Source organism: Herpailurus yagouaroundi, unplaced genomic scaffold (assembly GCF_014898765.1).
Source record: "Herpailurus yagouaroundi ecotype Mexico unplaced genomic scaffold, PumYag 139, whole genome shotgun sequence".
In the NCBI taxonomy this organism is placed as follows: Eukaryota; Metazoa; Chordata; class Mammalia; order Carnivora; family Felidae; genus Herpailurus; species Herpailurus yagouaroundi.
This window is the reverse complement of record NW_024412394.1, coordinates 32,496,457-32,515,892: the sequence shown is the minus strand read 5'-3', so window position 1 is coordinate 32,515,892 and position 19,436 is coordinate 32,496,457. Positions and strand designations below refer to the sequence as shown.

Sequence of the window (19,436 nt, the reverse complement as noted above, 5' to 3'; positions counted from 1 at the left end):
CCAATGTTTTTATTTATTTTTGGGACAGAGAGAGACAGAGCATGAACGGGGGAGGGGCAGAGAGAGAGGGAGACACAGAATCGGAAACAGGCTCCAGGCTCCGAGCCATCAGCCCAGAGCCTGACGCGGGGCTCGAACTCACAGACCGCGAGATCGTGACCTGGCTGAAGTCGGACGCTTAACCGACTGCGCCACCCAGGCACCCCTGTGCAGGATAATTTCAAACATACCTCCTTTAAAAATTCTCCCAGTGAAAATTAACTAATGCTACCTAAGTTTTGTGTTCCCATAGCACTTTTATTCTTCTATTATAACAGATACTACTTTGTGCTTTAGAATATAGCTCATTGTACAGGTACATTACATATGGATAATATTTGAGAGTAAGCTAGCATTATACAAAGATTGTCATTTCAATCTCAGTGCCTTGCACTGAATGATGAAATGAACAAATAAAGGAAGAACAATGCAAGGGAACTTCAATAGCCAATCTCTGAATTCTATAACTAGTTTCAAAATGAGAGGCTAGCACAGATCTCAGGAGTGAGGAAGGGAAGTACTGAGGGTCAATATGAGTGAGGGTTGCTATGCTATGCCCACCCACACTGGTGCCCAGCACCATGCAGTTACTTTAAAAATAGGGCACCTGGGTGGCTCAGTCAGTTAAGCATATGACTTCAGCTCAGGTCATGATCTCACAGTTCGTGAGTTTTGAGTCCCGTGTCAGGCTCTGTACGGACAGCTCAGAGCCTGGAGCCTGCTTCGAATTCTGCATCTCCCTCTCTCTCTGCTCCTCCCCTGCTCACGGTCTGTCTCTCTCTCTCTCAAAAATAAATAAACATTAAAAAAAATTTTTTAATAAAAAAAGGTACAAAATAAAGTAAAATATATTTTTTTCTCTTTAAGGCTACAAAACAATACTGACTGTAGTACCAAAAAATTTCTACTTGGGACATATTTTCCTTTGTTTTTGTCTTATCTAAACTTTGCATTTTCCCTTTAACCTTCCTTCCTTAATTCACACTTATGGTACCAAACAGCACTCAAACCATATACCATATACCATAAGCTCCCTCCACAAAGCAGCACATATATCCCTTCCTGCTTTCTCAGAAGCACCATGTATATATGACCAGATGCCATATTTATTAACAGCTAGCTGAAGCCAGTTTTTACGACTACAAATAAATATCTGGGTATGAAGGAAGTACCATCTTAGCTTCTCATACTCTACATGATGGATTCCTATGGGGCTTAGTTCACAGACTCATTAAATAGCCTGGCAGGCAGAGGGGGCAGTATCATAGAAAAATGACAAAACCCTTTGGCACTGTTTTCCTATAGTTTATTGTACTGTATTTTGCCACAATGCTCTAAAATATTTATGTTTCAGAAGGGCAAGAAATGTATCAGTTTATTTTTTTAAGAGTTAAGAAATGGTGTGCTTGGGTGGCTTAAGTTGGTTAAACATCCGACTCTTTGTTTCAGCTCAGGTCATGATCTCACAGTCTGAGTTCAAGCCCCACATCTGGCTATGTGCTAGCAGGGAGGAGCCTCCTTGGGATTTCTCTCTCCTTCTCTCTCTGCCCCTCCCCAGCTTGCTCTATCTCAAAAAATGAATATTTAAAAAATATTTTTTTAAATTAAAAAATAAATTTTTTTTTTAAAAGGGTTAAGAAATTAAATGACTGCCTTACACAGAGAACCAGCATCAATCTTCAGGCCCTAACTCTTGTTTAAAATAAGAAAATAATAACAGCAACACTAAAAAATACCAGCTAAAACAAGAGAAGACCAAAAAACTATAAAAATCAGACACAAAAGCTGTAAAGGTAAAGCAATTTGGAGCCACTTAATATCAGGGTAACAGTCATATCAAGCTTCATAGTCACTCATGACATCTCTTTATAAGAGTATAACTAGCACAGTTAGTATTCAAACTGTCCTTCCTTAGATATTCCTTAAATGCACTAATGCTCAAGTACCTTAGATACAAGATAACTTATACTTTGTCTTGTGTTTTTTTAACCTAATCTCATCCTCACTATGAAATTAACTCTCTAAAAGCAAAGGTACATGCTCTTTTGGTTTAGTATACTAGAAGACTGTGACCACAAGTGATAAGAAACTATTTGAATGAATGTTTAATCCATTACCTAAAGACAATGGATATAAATATGTAATGTAGGGGCGCCTGGGTGGCGCAGTCGGTTAAGCGTCCGACTTCAGCCAGGTCACGATCTCGCGGTCCGTGAGTTCGAGCCCCGCGTCGGGCTCTGGGCTGATGGCTCAGAGCCTGGAGCCTGTTTCTGATTCTGTGTCTCCCTCTCTCTCTGCCCCTCCCCCGTTCATGCTCTGTCTCTCTCTGTCCCAAAAATAAATAAAAACGTTGAAAAAAAAATTAAAAAAAAAAAATAAAAAAAAAATAAATAAATAAATAAATAAATAAATATGTAATGTAATTCTTAGTGACATATAAGATTAGTTACTTACAGATTGATTACTGTGAAACAGGAATATTTTAAACTTACTAGAATATAAACTTTTAAAAAATTATCATTTTGCATATAAATGAATAGATTCAACCCTTGGGTTGAATGTGAATTTTATAAACTTTTCTAAATTTTCAGTACATGAATAATATAAACTCAAGAATACACAACCCTTCACCTTAAATTTTTCATTCTGAAGCCTACAAAAAATATAAAAAATAGGGAATGAATATCTCTATAAACTTTGCCAATATTTATCAAATGTTAACATTATGTCATGCTTGTTCTCTCTCTCCACAGAAAGGCACACATACACTCAGCTGCCAGGTTTCAATGAACCATTTAAAAAATGAGTTAAGAGAGAGAGAAGTTAAGATGGTGGAGAAGTAGGAGGATCCTGGGCTTTACTTGTCCCTCAAACACAGCTGTATTGAGGTCAAATTACTTGGAACATCCAGGAAATTGGTCTGCAGAGTGGCAGAAGGGTCTCCACAGTTTGAGGGAGACACTTGGCAGGTATAAGGTATGTAGATGTGAATTGGGGGAGAGAAAGACAGCAGTGCCACAGAGGGGAGAGAACACTTTCTATGAAGAGACAAAGGGAGAGAAAGAGACAGGGGTTGAGATAGGAGCTAGTGTGGCTTCGAGTTAGCAGAAGAGGAAAACCTCTCTGGACCATGGACTGGATGGAGAGCGAGAAATAGGATCCAAGTTCTTTTTTGCAAATAGCCTTTGGAACTGAAACTCTGATGTTTTGCAAGTCCATGACTTTCTCTGGAGAGAAGCTGTGGTTTGTCTTCCTGGGGAGGAGGGAGTTGGCCCCAGAGTGAATAGCATAGTGTAGTGATTTCCGATCTCTGGGATGCACTGGGAGAGAATAGTCCCCTTCCTGGACTACTTATGGAAGAGAGTTTATTACCTCCCCAAGACAAAAGACCCTGTAGGTGCCAGCCAAAGGCCTTTCATCAACAGGGCAGAGAGGCTCTATTCCAGAAGAGGGGAACAGATCCACACCATGCTGGGGGTCCTTTAATACTTTGGGATTTGAATCCCAGCCGCATGCCAAAGAAAAAAAACGCACAAGAGTTTTTTGACACAGGGCAAGCTGACTTCCCTCTCTATTCTGTGAAGGCTGCCTGAACAGTGGGGGTTGAAACCCCTGGTCTCAGCATGAGACATTGGGGTGGCACCACTTTCCCCTCAACACCAACACAGTGGTACTTCAGAAAACAACACAGCAGCCCCCAGTGGAGGCAGGACCCACTTACACCAAACCCCGCCCTCTGTGCCTGGCAACTGCTTATTTATTAGAGCGAGATGACTCGTAGCCAATGCAGCCGGCCTCTTCTCCAGTCCAGCACAGCCAGCAACCTCAAGCACCCACAGACAACTCTTTTTGTTGTTGTTTTCCTCCTTCTTTTTTTGTTTGAAATCAGGCTCATAGTTCCTCATTTGTTTACTTTGTTTCATTTCCTTCTCTCTCTCTCTCTCTCTCTTTTGGAATCAGGCTTTTGCATTCTTTTCTTTTTTCTCTTCTGCTTTTTTTTTTCTATTTTTTCTTTCTCTTTACTTGGAATCAGACTTAGTTTTTTTGATTCTCTATGTATTTGGGTTTTTTTGTTGTTCCCTTTTCCCTTTTTCTTTTTTTGGGATCAGGCTTCCCCACTCCTTTTTTTATCCAGGGTTACTTCAACAAACAAATCAAAGCACACTTAGTTAAATGTCCAAACACTCCCTCACTGCAGGCAAGGAGTTCTGCAGAGGACTGACCAGTGGGAAAGAGCAGCCAAAACACAACAGAAGAGCACACACAGCCTACACCTGAAGTGCCAAGCTTTGGACTGTGTATGACCCCTTTTTAATACAATAGTGTTCTCAGGTGCAGGAAATTTTAACTTTTAAAAAAGAATTACAGAGGGGCACCTGGGTGGCTCATTTGGTTAAGCATCGAACTTCGACTCAGGTTATGATCTTGCTGTTCAGAATTCGAGCCCCGCGTCAGGCTCTGTGCTGACAGCTCAGAGCCTGGAGCCTGTTTCAGATTCTATGTCTCCCCCTCTCTCTCTTTCTGCCCCTCCCCGTTCACGATGTCTCTCTCTCTCAAAAATAAACATTAAAAAGTATATATTAAAAAAAAAAAGAATTATAGATATCCTGGCACTCAATTCCTAAATATTTTATCCCAGTACATATCTGTTAATGAATGAAGAAATCCTCTTAACTGAACATAATACCATTATCACACTGGGGGGGGGGGGGGCGGCAGAATTCCACAGCAACAGCTATCATCCAAAGATACATAAAACTCTTTTCCAAACTGTTGTCAAGATAAAAAAATAGTATCAATACAGATATAATAAAAAAGAACAAAAATGTTTAGTTTTTTTAAAAGGGTATTTAATGTAAAGCCATGTTTTATAAAATAAACTAAAATTATTTCTTAAAATTTCATATGAACGTATATTACTTATGTTTTAAACTTAGCCCATTTTCCTTCCCCCATAGTGCTACAATTAGACTGTTTTATGGACATTATAAATATCATTCTCAATACTGTCAATTTTTTACCATTCTTTCAAAAGACTTCCTCTCCTGTATTCAATGCAGCCCAAACTCTTACACAAGGGTGTCTGTTTCAAAATACACATTAATGATATTTTAAACATTTTTAACAAGACTTTTTCATGATCAAAATATCCTTATTTTGTTAGTGTTTGATTAATTTTTTAGTATATTGCTTCTCTGTATGGACTGAAAAGAAAGACCCAGTTTGTATACAAAATGAAATTATTGTCTCCAAACTGTTTGATACATAGATGACTTAACCACAAGATTAATCTTTTATAGCTTGCTTATTAATCTAGGAATTAAAGGCCAAAAAATGTCTATAACAATAAAGACAATTAGCCTTAAACTGTAATTAACTGGAATGAGAAAAATTAATCAGAAAAAAACTAAAAAGAAACAATGATACAATACTTTGATCATTACAGTAAGGTTTCAACTATTAGGTATCAAAATACTTGATAGTAATCAATTAAAATGCCATGTCATAATATACATATGTCTGGACACATTCACTAAAGGCGTAAAGGGAGGATAAAGTGCCTTGTTTCTTTTTCATTTATTTCCAGAATTGAGTGAAATAATTTTCTCTCCCCTCTTTTTCAGTTAGTGATCTTATCTTTTTAAAAATTTCATAAATTAACTTAATAAATGACATTTAACAGTTACTAGACTTAGAATGTGTTCTTTTCTGAATCAAGAGTTCTGCTTTGTGAGAGTTCATAAACATGTGACAAAAAATTCCAATATTCAAATTTTTAAAAGTCTGTAAGTATATTTTTACAATAAAAAAAATTAAGCTGCATTGTATGTTAAAAAGTTTGAGATCCATTCAACAAACATCAATTGGTAATAGAGATGAAGATTTTACTTACATTTGTAATAGCTATTGCATTTTTATCGTAGTACTTCTTCTTTTCATATTTATCTCTGATGAAAAATTCCACTGCTCTGAAAACAGATAACTTAAGGAAAAGCATGAGTTCAGTGGCACGTACAATCCCCTTATTCATTCCTTTCCACAAAGCCTACACACTAAATTCAATTTTCCTCCTCCCCAGTCCATGCCTTCCTCTCACACTGTTTCTGCAACTAAACTCTGTAACCTACTTTTCTTTCTGCCAACCAAAGTCTATCCCTTTCAGGAAGTTTTCTCCATTCAACAAAACCACCCAACCCAATTCTAGGGAAAAAGGTAACTACATTTCTCAATACCACCACACTCCCCAAACCTCCACCTTCAACCAAACTCAATTAAAGTTCATTTTAAACTCTCAGTATAAGGAAACTAATAGCCATGTGGTGCCCATAACATACCAGACACTGTGCTATGTATTGTCCCTACTTTGTTTCCTTTAATCCTTCCATAAGCCAGTCATGTGTACATTTCTGCATCACAGATGAATAATTAGCAACTGGGAAAAACTAAACAACTGTGATTTCAATACTTCTGTTCTTTCCCACAGGCTTCTCCTAGTTGCATTATAGAGGATTCCCTGTATATTAGAAGAATGGGGGCCATTTTTTTTTCTTTCAAAGCTGAGGAATGGGGAAGTCAAGAAACTACAACCAAAGTTAGTACTATTTAATTTTCTGAAGTTGGCTGGACTAGCCTTATACATAGAGTGATCCACTTCTAGTGGGATTTGAGAGTTTTGAGTTATCTGGTATTGATGACTTCTCTTACTTCTCAATCACTGCTTTACTGAATTTCACTAAAATGGGAATTCTTCCATCAGACAGAGATTCATAACCTTTTTAGTACCACGAACCCCTATGGTCGTCAGGCAAAGCCTGCGAACTCTTTCTGGGACGGTGCTTTTAATTGTATAAAATAAAATACACAGAATTACAAAGGAAATGAATTACACTGAAATACAATCTCTCTGTAGATCCCCAGTAAGACATCCTTCTATTCAAAAGATAAGTTACCTGAAGCAGTAAAACAATACATTTTCAGTCAATAACTCCTTATTTGAAGTTAATAAACGCCTTTTAAATTGACAGTTGAGGCAACAGATAATAGATGACAGACCAATATACAGTGGATATTAAAAAGTTGAGGCATTATGAAAGCACTCAAAGAGGGCCAGGGAAGGCAAGACAGGAGATCTAAACATTTAATTTATTAAGTAAACTGAATGACTGAAAGCCATTTTTTTTTTATTTTTTTTTTTTTAACATTTATTTATTTTTGGGACAGAGAGAGACAGAGCATGAACGGGGAGGGGCAGAGAGAGAGGGAGACACAGAATTGGAAACAGGCTCCAGGCTCTGAGCCATCAGCCCAGAGCCCGACGCGGGGCTCGAACTCACGGACCGCGAGATCGTGACCTGGCTGAAGTCGGATGCTTAACCGATTGTGCCACCCAGGCGCCCCATGAAAGCCATTTTTAAAGACAGTTTGTGAAGGGCACTTTATGTGATCTTTATCTCCGCTTCTCCTCTTCGCAACCTGTAAGGTAGGTGCCATTCCACAACTACAAGTGTGGCATAGAAAGTTTAAAAAGTTCTCTGGGATTCTTATAGTACAAGAGAGAGCTGTGATTCAAAACCAGGAATATCTGGCCTTTACCTTTCAGAAAGTTCCTGATCATCACCAGTTCATCTGTGAACCATTCAGTTAGTTTGTGCTAATGCTAATAAATACTTTTAAAATCTAGAGACTGTCAAATTTGGATGGTATTTTCTTTTAAACTTTTTTTATGTTTACTTATTTTTGAGAGAGAGGGAGAGACAGAGCGTGAGCAGGGGAGCGGCAGAGAGAGAGGGAGACACAGAATCCAAAACAGGCTCCAGGCTCTGAGCTGAGAGCACAGAGCCCGATGCGGGGCTCGAACTCACGAACTGTGAGATCATGACCTGAGCCGAGGACGCTCAGCCGACTTAGTCACCCAGGTGCCCTCATGGTATTTTCAAAGTAGCCTGGGAGACCCTTTTAAGTAAAAGATGTGATCGGGCTGCTTATTTAGCTATGTGAAAATTTTAGCAGCCAATATGCCAAGATTTTCATAAAATGCAATGTTATTTTACTCCAACTATTTCACATGTAAATCAGCTAAATGTTAAGTTAGCTCATGACTGTAAATACAAGTTCAATATTACATTTTTCTGTTTATCTAACAGGAAAAAATGAAACAATCAAAAATCTGGCCCTTTGGATTAGGTGTATGAATGTGGATATACTGAGCAATTTTCACTGTTAGTGACAACTACTTACCTCCACAAAAAGAGAAAATAGACTTCACTTAGACTGAGGTCATTTTCATTTCAGATGATATGGAATATATTTATTATTCATATATATATTTATAAATTTGTATAAATATTTTAGCAGCAATTATATTTACAGTTAAATATGTATTATATAGCATACAATACAGTATATATATCCAGCTATTCTTTTAACTACAGAAAATTTTTAGAAATCTAAATTCTTATATTAAAATGTTTATATTTAAATATCAGAGAGGAGGATAATACTAATATTTTTCCTTCTTAAAGACAGAAACAACACTCATTTTAGATATTGTTTATAGTATACTAACTTAAAGCTTGAAAAGATTTAGTACTCTTATCTATGAAATGTCAGTGACAAAGATCACTGTTTATGATTTTAAAAATTACTATTAGAGAGAAAACTCATTAGGGTTAGAAACAGAGCTTATAAAATAGTTTAACCAACAGTAAAACTAAAATACTGAAAACTATGATGGTTTTATAAATACTAAATTTGAAAAAGACAAATATTTTAAGTTTACAATTTTTTGGAGTGAAAAACAATACAAACATCTAGTGAAAATACATGTTGCTGTAAATTTGCAGAAATAACTGATATCAGTGAAATCTTAATTTATATTTAATATATTTTATATAAATAATGCAAACTTAGGTGAATCTGGTTCTGCTTATAAGAAACCTTCTCACAAATTATCTAAAAAGTAAGCAATTCCTAAAATTCTGAGATGAAAGTTGAGTTGTTTTCCAAGGATATTAAGATTAAATTAATTAAGTTAAAATAATCACTACAGCAGAAGAACTCACTTGGGTCTTCCTATTATTAAATATTACTTTCTTTTAACATTTATTTATTTTTGAGAGAGAGACAGAGTATGAGCAGGGGAGGGGCAGAGAGATGGAGACATGGAATCTGAAGCAGGTTCCAAGCTCTGAGCTGTCAGCACAGAGCCCAACGCAGGGCTCGAACCCATAAACCACGAGATCATGACCTGAGCTGAAGTTGGATACTCAACCAGGCACCCCTTAAATATTACTTTTCAGAAACCAATCAAAGCCCATCACAAAGTGCATTTTTTAACTTCCTTGGGAGTCATCTGAGAAAGGACCATGATTTATGGAACATGATTTTTATGTCCTCAGTTGCTATCCATTCCTATGTACCTCTTAAAGCAAGAACATATCATAGGGTCTTTATGTATATTTGTACAAGGTCCCAAATGTATGCCAATTCTTCATTGTTAATTCACCTAAAGAAACAATGATTTATTCCCAGGATCAGCAAACTTTTTCTTAGAGGGCCAGACAGTAAATATTTTAGGCTTTGAAGGATAGTTGGTCTATGCTCCAATTATTCAACTCTGCCTTTGTAGCTCCAAAGCAGCCTTGAAAATACATAGATTAATGGGCATGAGAATAAAACTTTACTTACAGAAAGAGGAGTTGGCTCATAAGCCTGCAGTTACTGATTCCTGAATTGTATCCCAATTTTGCCCATGAGGGCAAAACAAGTTGGAGTTATAGAGAGTCTCTGTGTCTACAAATTATCATTACAGACATCTTAAGGAATTTTCAGTGGACATTTTGACAATAGTTTTGCCTTATATGTGGACTCTAGTACTAAGGCTCAAAGAAGATGGTCTCCAACATACACCCTCATTTCTGGTACCAGTAGGCAGTCAGCTAATCTGCTGAACCCATACCTAGGTATAATAAAAAAAAAAAAAAAAAAAAAAAAACAGATAAAAATACTAAACTCACAAAGTTGTTGAGAGTTATGGGAATAATATATATAAAGCATTTTGCAGCACCTAAAAGACAGTAAGAATTCAATAAATGAAGTTAGGTTTTGTTGTTATATAACTTTGTATCTCAGTTTCCTCACCTTTAAACTGGAGATAACACTAAAGTCTCATCTCACAGGATTATTATAAGAATTAAACAAGCTAGTGTGTATAGAGAACTAAGCACAGTGTATGGCACATAGTGAGTGCTATTTAATTTTTAGCTCTTATTATCACAGTTGAGGGAAGAAATGAACAACAACTACCACGTTCAGGGCTAAGATGATTTGCACGTCATCAAGTTTAAATAGATGAACTGAGAAACAATAAAAGGACAAATGAATTTGGAGAACAATCAATACTCATCTTCATTTTCTATTCTCTACGTGTCATTTGAGACATAAGGATTTAGTTATACTGACAGATCAATAATATAACCAAAAAAAAAATAGAAATAGAACAACAATATTTTCAGGAAATCAGGGAAAGGAATATATTAACAATTCAAGTTTAAGTGGTTGATTTCGGATTTAATAAACAAACAAAAACAAATACCCCAGAGTCTTCCCCATGCCTATAGTTACAAAACATTCAGTACAGCACCCTTAATTGTTCCTGTCCTCGAAACTAACAAATGATACTATACAAGCCCCACAGAAGTTTAACATTACTTTGTATTTTAACATGTATTTATTTGTAATTTGAGATTGTTTTCCTTTTCTTAAAGATACCATTTTAAAAGACAAATTAATATTTACTCCCAAGAACAAAATCTTCCAATTCCAGACACATTCCCACTGACAGCAGTACAATCTTGAAATGCTCAAAGGAGAAGAACTGCTGATTAGTTTTGGTGCACAATAGACCTCATGGAACTGAAGTAATTAAAGTTTTTAGATAAGATGAAATATCCTAATAATGAAAAGCTTAATGTAAAGCTTTATCATTTGTCATGCACTGGTACATGCAGCCTATAATTAACCACATCCCACATGAGAAATTGTACTTTCACAGCAGCTTTTGCATAACTTTGTAAATTGTAAAGCTTTTAAAAAGTGACAAATCTTGTTAAGAATTCAGTAAGGCCCATATTATGTGAGTTTTACTCAGTTTGGTTCCATTTGCCTCTAGGGGTAAGGCAACAATGTTTAAATCAATAAAAATGCAGCAATTTTAGGCTTTTCTAAGAACAATGAAATTTAGAATGATTCGTGAAATAAAGAACAGGGACTAGTTTTGTTACTAGTTTCCCTAATAAAATCACAATGTTTCATAATTTAAAAAAGGGAATAAAGTGATGTTGCTATAATATTTAAGGTAAAAACAATTTTAAGGCCACAGTATTATACTGGATATAGGGACTGGTCTCATGGCCCAGGGCATGTCATCTTAAACTCGTAGTGGTCATCTTTGTGTCATCAAATCTGTTTCGACAAAATCCCTCTTTAAGTAGTTTCTGACACCATTAGATTATCTTTTTGTGAACAGTAAGTCAACACCTCATATAAATATGACCATAATTTTTAAATGCTTTAGAAGAAGTAAATTTAGTTTGAAAAATCATATAAGCATGCTTGAGCACACGTTAGCAAAAATATACATAATCCAAAAGCCCGAAATGAATCACACCAGCTACTTAGAAGTTAAAATCTATTATCTAAATCTTATGATCTAGCTGCAAAGAGTCCCAAACCATAAGCCTATCTATTGTTGAAGGCCATCAAGACTCAAAAGTGGCAACACTGATTTTACTTAGACTATCATCATTTAAAAATATTCAAGTGCCCGTCTACAGGAGGAAAAGTCTGGAAGCTTTGAGAAATTTCTTAATAACTCTTTGAGCATCCCACCTTTCCACACCCTCAAAAAGGAAAATACTATGCTCTAGTTCACTGAGTTATTTTCAGAATTAAAAAAAAAGATAATGTACATAAAATGCCAAGCTAGTGCCTAGCACACCGCTAACCTTTTTTAAGCAGTAAAGCTACATCAGCTGCTGTTCACAACATTGTATCTTCAGTGTGTCAAAGGTCGAGGATGTAATGATACCAAACATCAATCAATTCACTGTAAAAATCTTATCTCTCCTGAAATTTTTAGCTAAGTACCAAACATTTAAAAATATATCAGCAAAAATAATAACAGAATTAATAACTCACTACCTCATTAATCCTTTATTTCTATAAGGTTCATCATAAAATTGATGGTAATTATTTGAGAAGAAATAGTATTGCTACCAACATATATGAAACAGTGGATAGAACATTTCAATGTGAGGTGTGCCTGGGTGGCTCAGGAGTTGGCATCCAACTCTTGATTTTGGTTCAAGTCACGATGTCACAGTGCCTGAGAATGAGGCCCACACTGGGTTCTGCACATCTCTCTCCTCTCTTTCTGCCCCTACCCTCCTCTCTCTCACTCTCAAAATAAATTAATTAATTAAAAAAAAAAAAACAAAAAAAAAGTTCAATGTAAGAGAATACCAAAAAACTACATCCAGTCCTTTCTGAAATACCTTCAAGACTTCTTTGAAAACAATACAGAATCATGATGATATATTAAATAACTTGGAAGCCACTTTCACCCACAAGATACCAAATAAAGGATACTATCAAAAACTTCAAGAACTTCAAGAATTTACCCTGTAATCTTCAAGAGAAGTCCAAAAAAACCAACTCAAACCAAACTGACCCAAACACACACACAAACTTCCACAGAAAGAAAATTCTTCCATTTGAGCGTCAACTCAGCCTGTGGGGTGAGAACCAAAGAGAAGAGAAATAAATACAACTAGCAAGCAACTGGTAAAAACCCAGGACATTACTTCTTTGCTCTACTCTATTTCCTTCTGCCATGCTCTATTCCAGGGTTCTGCCCTAGGCCTCCATTTTTCAGAGGAGAAAGAAAACAGCATTCCCAAGATTTTTAATAAAACACACAAAAAAGAATATAGGACCACTGCCCTGGGTAAACACAACTTCACTCAACACTTTCGTATTCCCTACATGCTAAATTACTCTATAATCTGCACTGAATTTCCTGCTTTCTTCTAAGGTCCAGACCCATGTTTCCAGCTACTAAATGGGGATCTCCATGTATATGTCCAACAGACACCTCAACCTGTCCAAAGCCATGAAGCATGGCTTATCACCTTTCCTTTCTGACCCTTCAACCTTCATCTGGTACTGAATACTTTCTGTCTGGGAATATGTTTTACTTCACCATAGAACCTCAGGCAAGCTTTAATATCTGGGGTCATCCCAGTATCTTCTTCAGAAACAGAGCCAGTTTTAATCTAATCCAATTGCTCCTGCTTTCCCAATTTCTTTGCAATCTTCCCAATTCCTTCTTGTCCATTCTTAATGCACTAATTTATAACTTCATCATTGCTCATTTCAAGGCTATACTAGTATTATTCTACATGGTCTCTCTGATCTCCAGGATCTGATAGTACATAGCCTGCTTGGGATTCTCTCCCTCTCTGCCCTCTCCCCAACTCATGCGTGCACACTCTTTCTCTCTTTCAAAATACGTAACAAAATATTTTAAAAATAAATAAATAAATAAATAAATTAATTAATTAAATAAAGAAATAACATCATGGTAAAGTTCACAACTTTCTAAATACAGTTAAAATATGAAGTATAAAAATCAGTTAATTTTTTTTAAACCCACAATAAATACAGTTTAAAGGATACTGATCTGTCTGTGGTCTTCGAAAATTCTCTGGAAGATTGGCTTCATAGAGTAGTCTTGCTTTAGTATTTCCCATATCTTGCATGCACTAAAATAAAAAGAAAAATCAAGTATTTTCATTACTCATATAAAAAAAGTAATTCCCATATACACATACATATACATACCTACACACATATATACAAACAAATACCAGGTAACATTTATTATTTGCAAGATATATTTTCTAAGGAAAATAATTTAAATCACAACTATGAAATTACTAAAGTTCAAAGTATATGTTTAATTCCTCACATTTACTCAACTTATGTGGACCCATAGTTTTCTAATGTCTTTTTCTGTGAAAATAATACCATCTTCCTAAAAGTAATTTCCTGGTAGTTCATGGGCAGTTTTATTATTGTTTTAAATACACCACTTGAACAATACTGCCATTTCCAACGGTAACAGCTCAAGACCAAATTTTCTTTGTTTTGAGTTTCAAAATACTCCTGGGTTTTCATGATTTACAATCAAAATCACAATGGAGAGTAGATAAAAAAGAAATAGTGCTAACCTAAAACTCTAAAGAGGGTTTATTTCCTTGGGGTTAAACTCTTTAAGATTCTGCTGAAAGCTATGGATCCCCTCCCTACAAAAAACCTGCACGTGATGGCCCAAAGTCTCCCTAAAATCTACAAGCCCCCAAAATAAGAACTACTCAGGAGGCATAAAATAATCTGAAAATCACTTCAACCAGTTTAACTAAGTTTCAGTATCTTCTGTGAGTAAGGATTAGCCAAACAATACTTCCTGGACATTCTATTACATTAGAAACTAAATTAACATTTACAAACAAAATACTATTCTATTACTATTTTACATCATTTACATAGAGCTTGGGTTCCTTAAAATGTTTTAATTGGTAGAAAGATCAGTTTGTATAATCCCTTCTTTTTCCTTCTGATCTCCTAGACACACTCCACAGCTCCAAGAAGACAGCCCAGGTCTAACAGATTTCCAGACATCGACCTTGAGTTGTAGCCCTCAAGTGGACACAGAACCATCTTCCTTCAAATAAAAAAATACAGTGACTTTTTTATCCCAACTGAGTTGTAAGGTATGTAAAATACTAATATACACTCATTTCTGGATACCTATCGCACCCACCTCAACATACTCTCTCAGAGTAAACAAGATAATAAGAGAGATCATAAGAAAGTGAAGTAATTAATAGGGGGCTGGGAAATATAATGGAAAGAAAAACTGAAAAAGAAATGAGGTTTTTTTTACATAGCTAAGACAAAATAAAACCAAAGGTATATAAGGTAAGGGGGAAAACTGTGTAAAGTGAACTGACAGTACAAGGTCAGAGGCTCTATTACATCATGACATATACTAGCATGAATATGAGGAGAGCTAACATGTAAATTCTGTGTGTGGGGAGAAAAGCTTAGAAACTTTTCGTATAGCTCTCTCTTCTTGAAAGAAAAAATGTTTGCCCTCTCAAGTATTCAAATGAGGTTTCATCTTTGTGTCATGGTGGGAATTTATTAAGTAAAGGTGATCCAAGTTATGTAATCATAAAAGCATTAAACATTTAGGAAGAACTAAAGCAAGAAAAATTGTCTCATACTTTTCACAATATCTGCAATAAAGCAAAAAGTAACTCACAGAAACTATGAAAGTAAGAAAATTTAAAAGTTTCCATCAAGCAAACAAGAATACATGGAAATTCTAACAAAAAATTTAGTAAGATTAAAAACAGTATCTACTATATATGTCGTATCTCATTGATCCTAAGTTACATTTTTCTTCATATTTCAACATTAATGAAATGAAATACATCTTAAAACTGATGGTATCTTGTAAATTATAGTTTTTTCTTATTAGTCCATAAAACAGAGATGCTTTTTATAGAAATATCTTACTTTCAATGAATATGATTGTACACATTTTATATAAAATATTCTCTTTATTTAATGTAGGTTATTAAAATTTTGACAAAATAAAAAGTAATTAGGAACAAGGTATATATGTATATTACACCAAATTATTTAATGTTGTTCTAGGGATGCAGGTGAGAAAAAACAAGGTATAAAAATCTGAAAAGGACAAGTAATGTGAAATAATGAGCCATTTCTATAGAAGACCATGGCCAAAAGTGTGAAAGGGTACAGGTGCATGTGGTGTATATGTTAGTTGGGATTAGAAGAAACAAGGATTAAATGACGTCACAGATGTAGAAAGATCATTTTGTAAGATGATATTAGTGGCTCAGATAGTTTCTAGGTTTCTAAAAAGTAGAACAGAGTAGTGAGAAAGGAAGGTCAGCAACAAAAGGATCAGTGAAAATGAAAAGGTTAAGCAATTTGGAGATGGTTAAAGCAAGGGGAAAAAACAACAGGAGCTGGCATTGGGGGAGTTGATAGGAATATGGTACAAACTAGCTGTCTTCAGTTTCAAAACACTACATTTAAGGGCCATATAGAGCACTTATGAAAATTTATTCTATTGGTCCTAAAGAGCAAACTGTGTCTAGTAATCAGAAGAAAATAATGAAAATAGCCTAACAACTACAATAACGAGCTTTAGCCTCAATACTTTATTTTTATACATAAATTATAAATATTACTATAAATTGCATATATATTATAGAAATTGCATATATATACATATATACGCCATTTTAAATTTCAAAAAACCCTGCTTTAGACATTATTACCCTACTTTGGCAGGAAAGGAAACAGAAGTGGCAAGATGTTAAGTAACAGACCCAAGATTATTAGTCGCCACGAGTATTCAACTCCTGATAGAAACATCAGCCATCAGTAGTAGTTTTGATATCTCAGGCTATATCCAATGGAACTGGGGACTACATCCTGCAAGACTTACAAACACCAAGCTCTTTGCTTTAGAGCTCAGTTTTCATTTTACAGATAAAGAAACTGAGGCACAAAGAGGTTATATGATTTCTCTACTGAGTAATACAATGAATCAGTTACAAGGCTGAAAATCCTTACCACCAGGCACCAGCTAATTGAAATAAGTGTCCAGGAAATTTCACCACAAGATAGAAAAATACTTTAGGTATTGCCTCCATTATTAAAACATCATTCCTGTTATTAAGATATTACTGCTTTTCTTTTGGGTTCTCTCAACCAAAAAGCTTTAGCAAAATGTACTGGTAGAAAGCAAAATTTTAGTTGCTTATTCTTTGGCAATTTATGATTCAGTATCCCAGAGCTCAAATGAGTGGACTGGTTGCAAAAAAGGGGAAAGGAGGGATGATAAAGGGCATACACTTCTTTAAAAAAATAATAAATAATAATAATAATATTTTATTATTTAACTACAATGAGAATTAAGTTATGGTTAATGAACTAGCTACCTTAACTTCTTCCATGTAGTTTCCAATCAAGCCAGATCTAATACTATACACCATCCTGAAAAACTTAAACTTCCAAACTTACTTTCACTTCTCCAAAAGGAGGAATACTTGTAAGGATGCCAAATAGACCATTAAAAATTTTTAAATTTACCAAATTTGAAAATTCTTTGGCTTTACAGAAAGCATGTAATTCTGTCATTCCTTCTCTCTCTCTCGCACATTTCAAACATGAAAAATGGAAGAAGAGGACTCTTAATTATTTAAATCAAATTTTCTACAAGTTTGGTTAAAAAAAGTTTTTTGAGAGAGAGAGAGAGAGGGAGCAAGTGAGCGAGGGGCAGAGAGAGGGAGAGAGAAAGAGGGAGGGAGGGAGGAAGGGAGGGAAAGAGAGAGGGAGAGAAGGAGAAGGAGAGGGGGGGAGAAGGGCGGGGAGAGAGAGAGAGAGAGAGGAAAGGGGGGAGAGAGAGGGGGGGAAGGGAGGACAGAGACAGAAACAGAGACAGAGAGAAGTGAGGCTCACCCAGGGCTCACATTTTATCCAAAGCAGGGCTCAAGCTCACCAGAAGCGGGGCTCTGCTCACCTGATGTGGGACTCAAACCCATGAACTGTGAGATCATGACCTGAGCTGATGTCAGATGCTTAACAACTGAGCCACTCAGGTGCCTTAAAAATATTTTTAAGTAGGTATTTACTTAATAAACTATTTTTTGCCTCAAAATTGATTTTTAAAAAAGTCAAATATCCAAGGGGCAGAAAATATACTGAAATTATTGACAAAGAAATGATTATAAGAATATATTAAATAAAAAGTCAATATGCATTATTACTTTTAAAAATATATATATTGAAGAGTAAGTTAAATGTGTTTTTCAGTTATAATAAACGCCATTTAGGTAGTATATATTTAAAAATTAATGTTATTTCCTATTCATTTGAAATTCAATATGTCCTCATTTTATACACTGTATGTTTCTAGAAAGATGAATTTTATATTGTACTTTTTGCTTAAATAATCTTCATTCAAAATCACTACCATTATCATTGCAAAGGAAGGTTTCACCTGAAAATAGTATAATAAATCCCACTTAAGAATCTCAGGGGCTCCTGGGTGGCTCAGTTGGTTAAGCGTCCAACTCTTGATTTCAGCTCAGGCCATGATCTTAACAGTTCACGAGTTCAAACCCCGCATCAGGCTCCGCACTTACAGTGCAGAGCCTGGTTGCGATTCTCTTTCCCTCTCTCTCTGTCCCTCCCCCCCTAAAATAAATAAACTTAAAACTCAAAACCTACTATTAAAAGTATTTTGTCTTTGTCAATCCATAATCTTTGTTTTCAGTTTCTCCATATAAGCCAATACAAAGAACACCACCCACCCAAAGACTCACAAGTTATCTGAGATTCAATTTCAAAAATTACTGTTTGAACTGGAATGCTGAAAAACATCTACAGGCTAACATACTTCTTCACAATCTAACATAGATAAAATATTTCTATTTCTGAAACTTTCTAAATAGAAAACATTTCACCCAATCCTAGTTTTTGCACTAAAAACAATAAAAATCTATATTCCAAAGAGTTCTAAGTTTTTTCATGTTTTACAGAGACTGAAGTAAACTGAGGTTGTCAATTTAAAGTTTAAATTGGCATTTACTTATGGGATTTGTATAATTTAGTAAACTAAAACATACAAAAAGTAAACTTGTAACACATGGTATCTCCGTTTGCAGTGAGCACTGCATAACTTACAGAGCTGTCAAATCACTATGCTATACCCCTGAAATTAATGTAACATTATATGTCAACTGTACTTTGATAAAAAATAAAAATAACTGAAAAAAGTTAACAAATACAACAAGCAGGAACAGCTATAAGGACAATAAGCAGAGTCAAGGAGTAGGCAAACAAATGTACTAGGAAATTTTATTTTTCTGTAACACTATTGTAAAAACGTTTTTTTTAAAAAAATCACTATTTCTTACAAATCAGAACCACATTGAGATACCACCTCACACCATCAGAGTGGCTAAACTTAACAACTCAGGAAACAACAGATGCTGCCAAGGATGTGGAGAAACGAGAACCCTCTTGCACTGTTGGTGGGAATGCAAACTGGTGCAGCCACTCTAGATACAGTGTGGAGGTTCCTCAAAAAATTAAAAATAGAACTACCCTATGACCCAGCAATAGCACTAATTAGGAATTTATCCAAAGGATACAGGGGTGCTGATTCATAGGGGCACATGTACCCCAATGTTTATAGCAGCGCTATCAACAACAGCCAAATTATGGAA

The 19,436-nt window shown here is 35.4% G+C and overlaps 1 protein-coding gene across 2 annotated transcripts in view; it reads right to left on the bottom strand.

Moving 5' to 3' along the window:
* Positions 1-19,436, bottom strand: part of SMAP1 (small ArfGAP 1) — a 204,069-nt gene that overhangs the window by 119,621 nt on the left and 65,012 nt on the right. For both annotated transcript variants that reach the window (XM_040473891.1, XM_040473890.1), the window contains exons 3-4: positions 13,777-13,862; positions 5,933-6,008 (exon numbers count right to left, since the gene is read on the bottom strand). In XM_040473891.1, the coding sequence (XP_040329825.1) occupies positions 5,933-6,008; positions 13,777-13,862 (162 nt within the window). The remainder of the gene's footprint in view (positions 1-5,932; positions 6,009-13,776; positions 13,863-19,436) is intronic.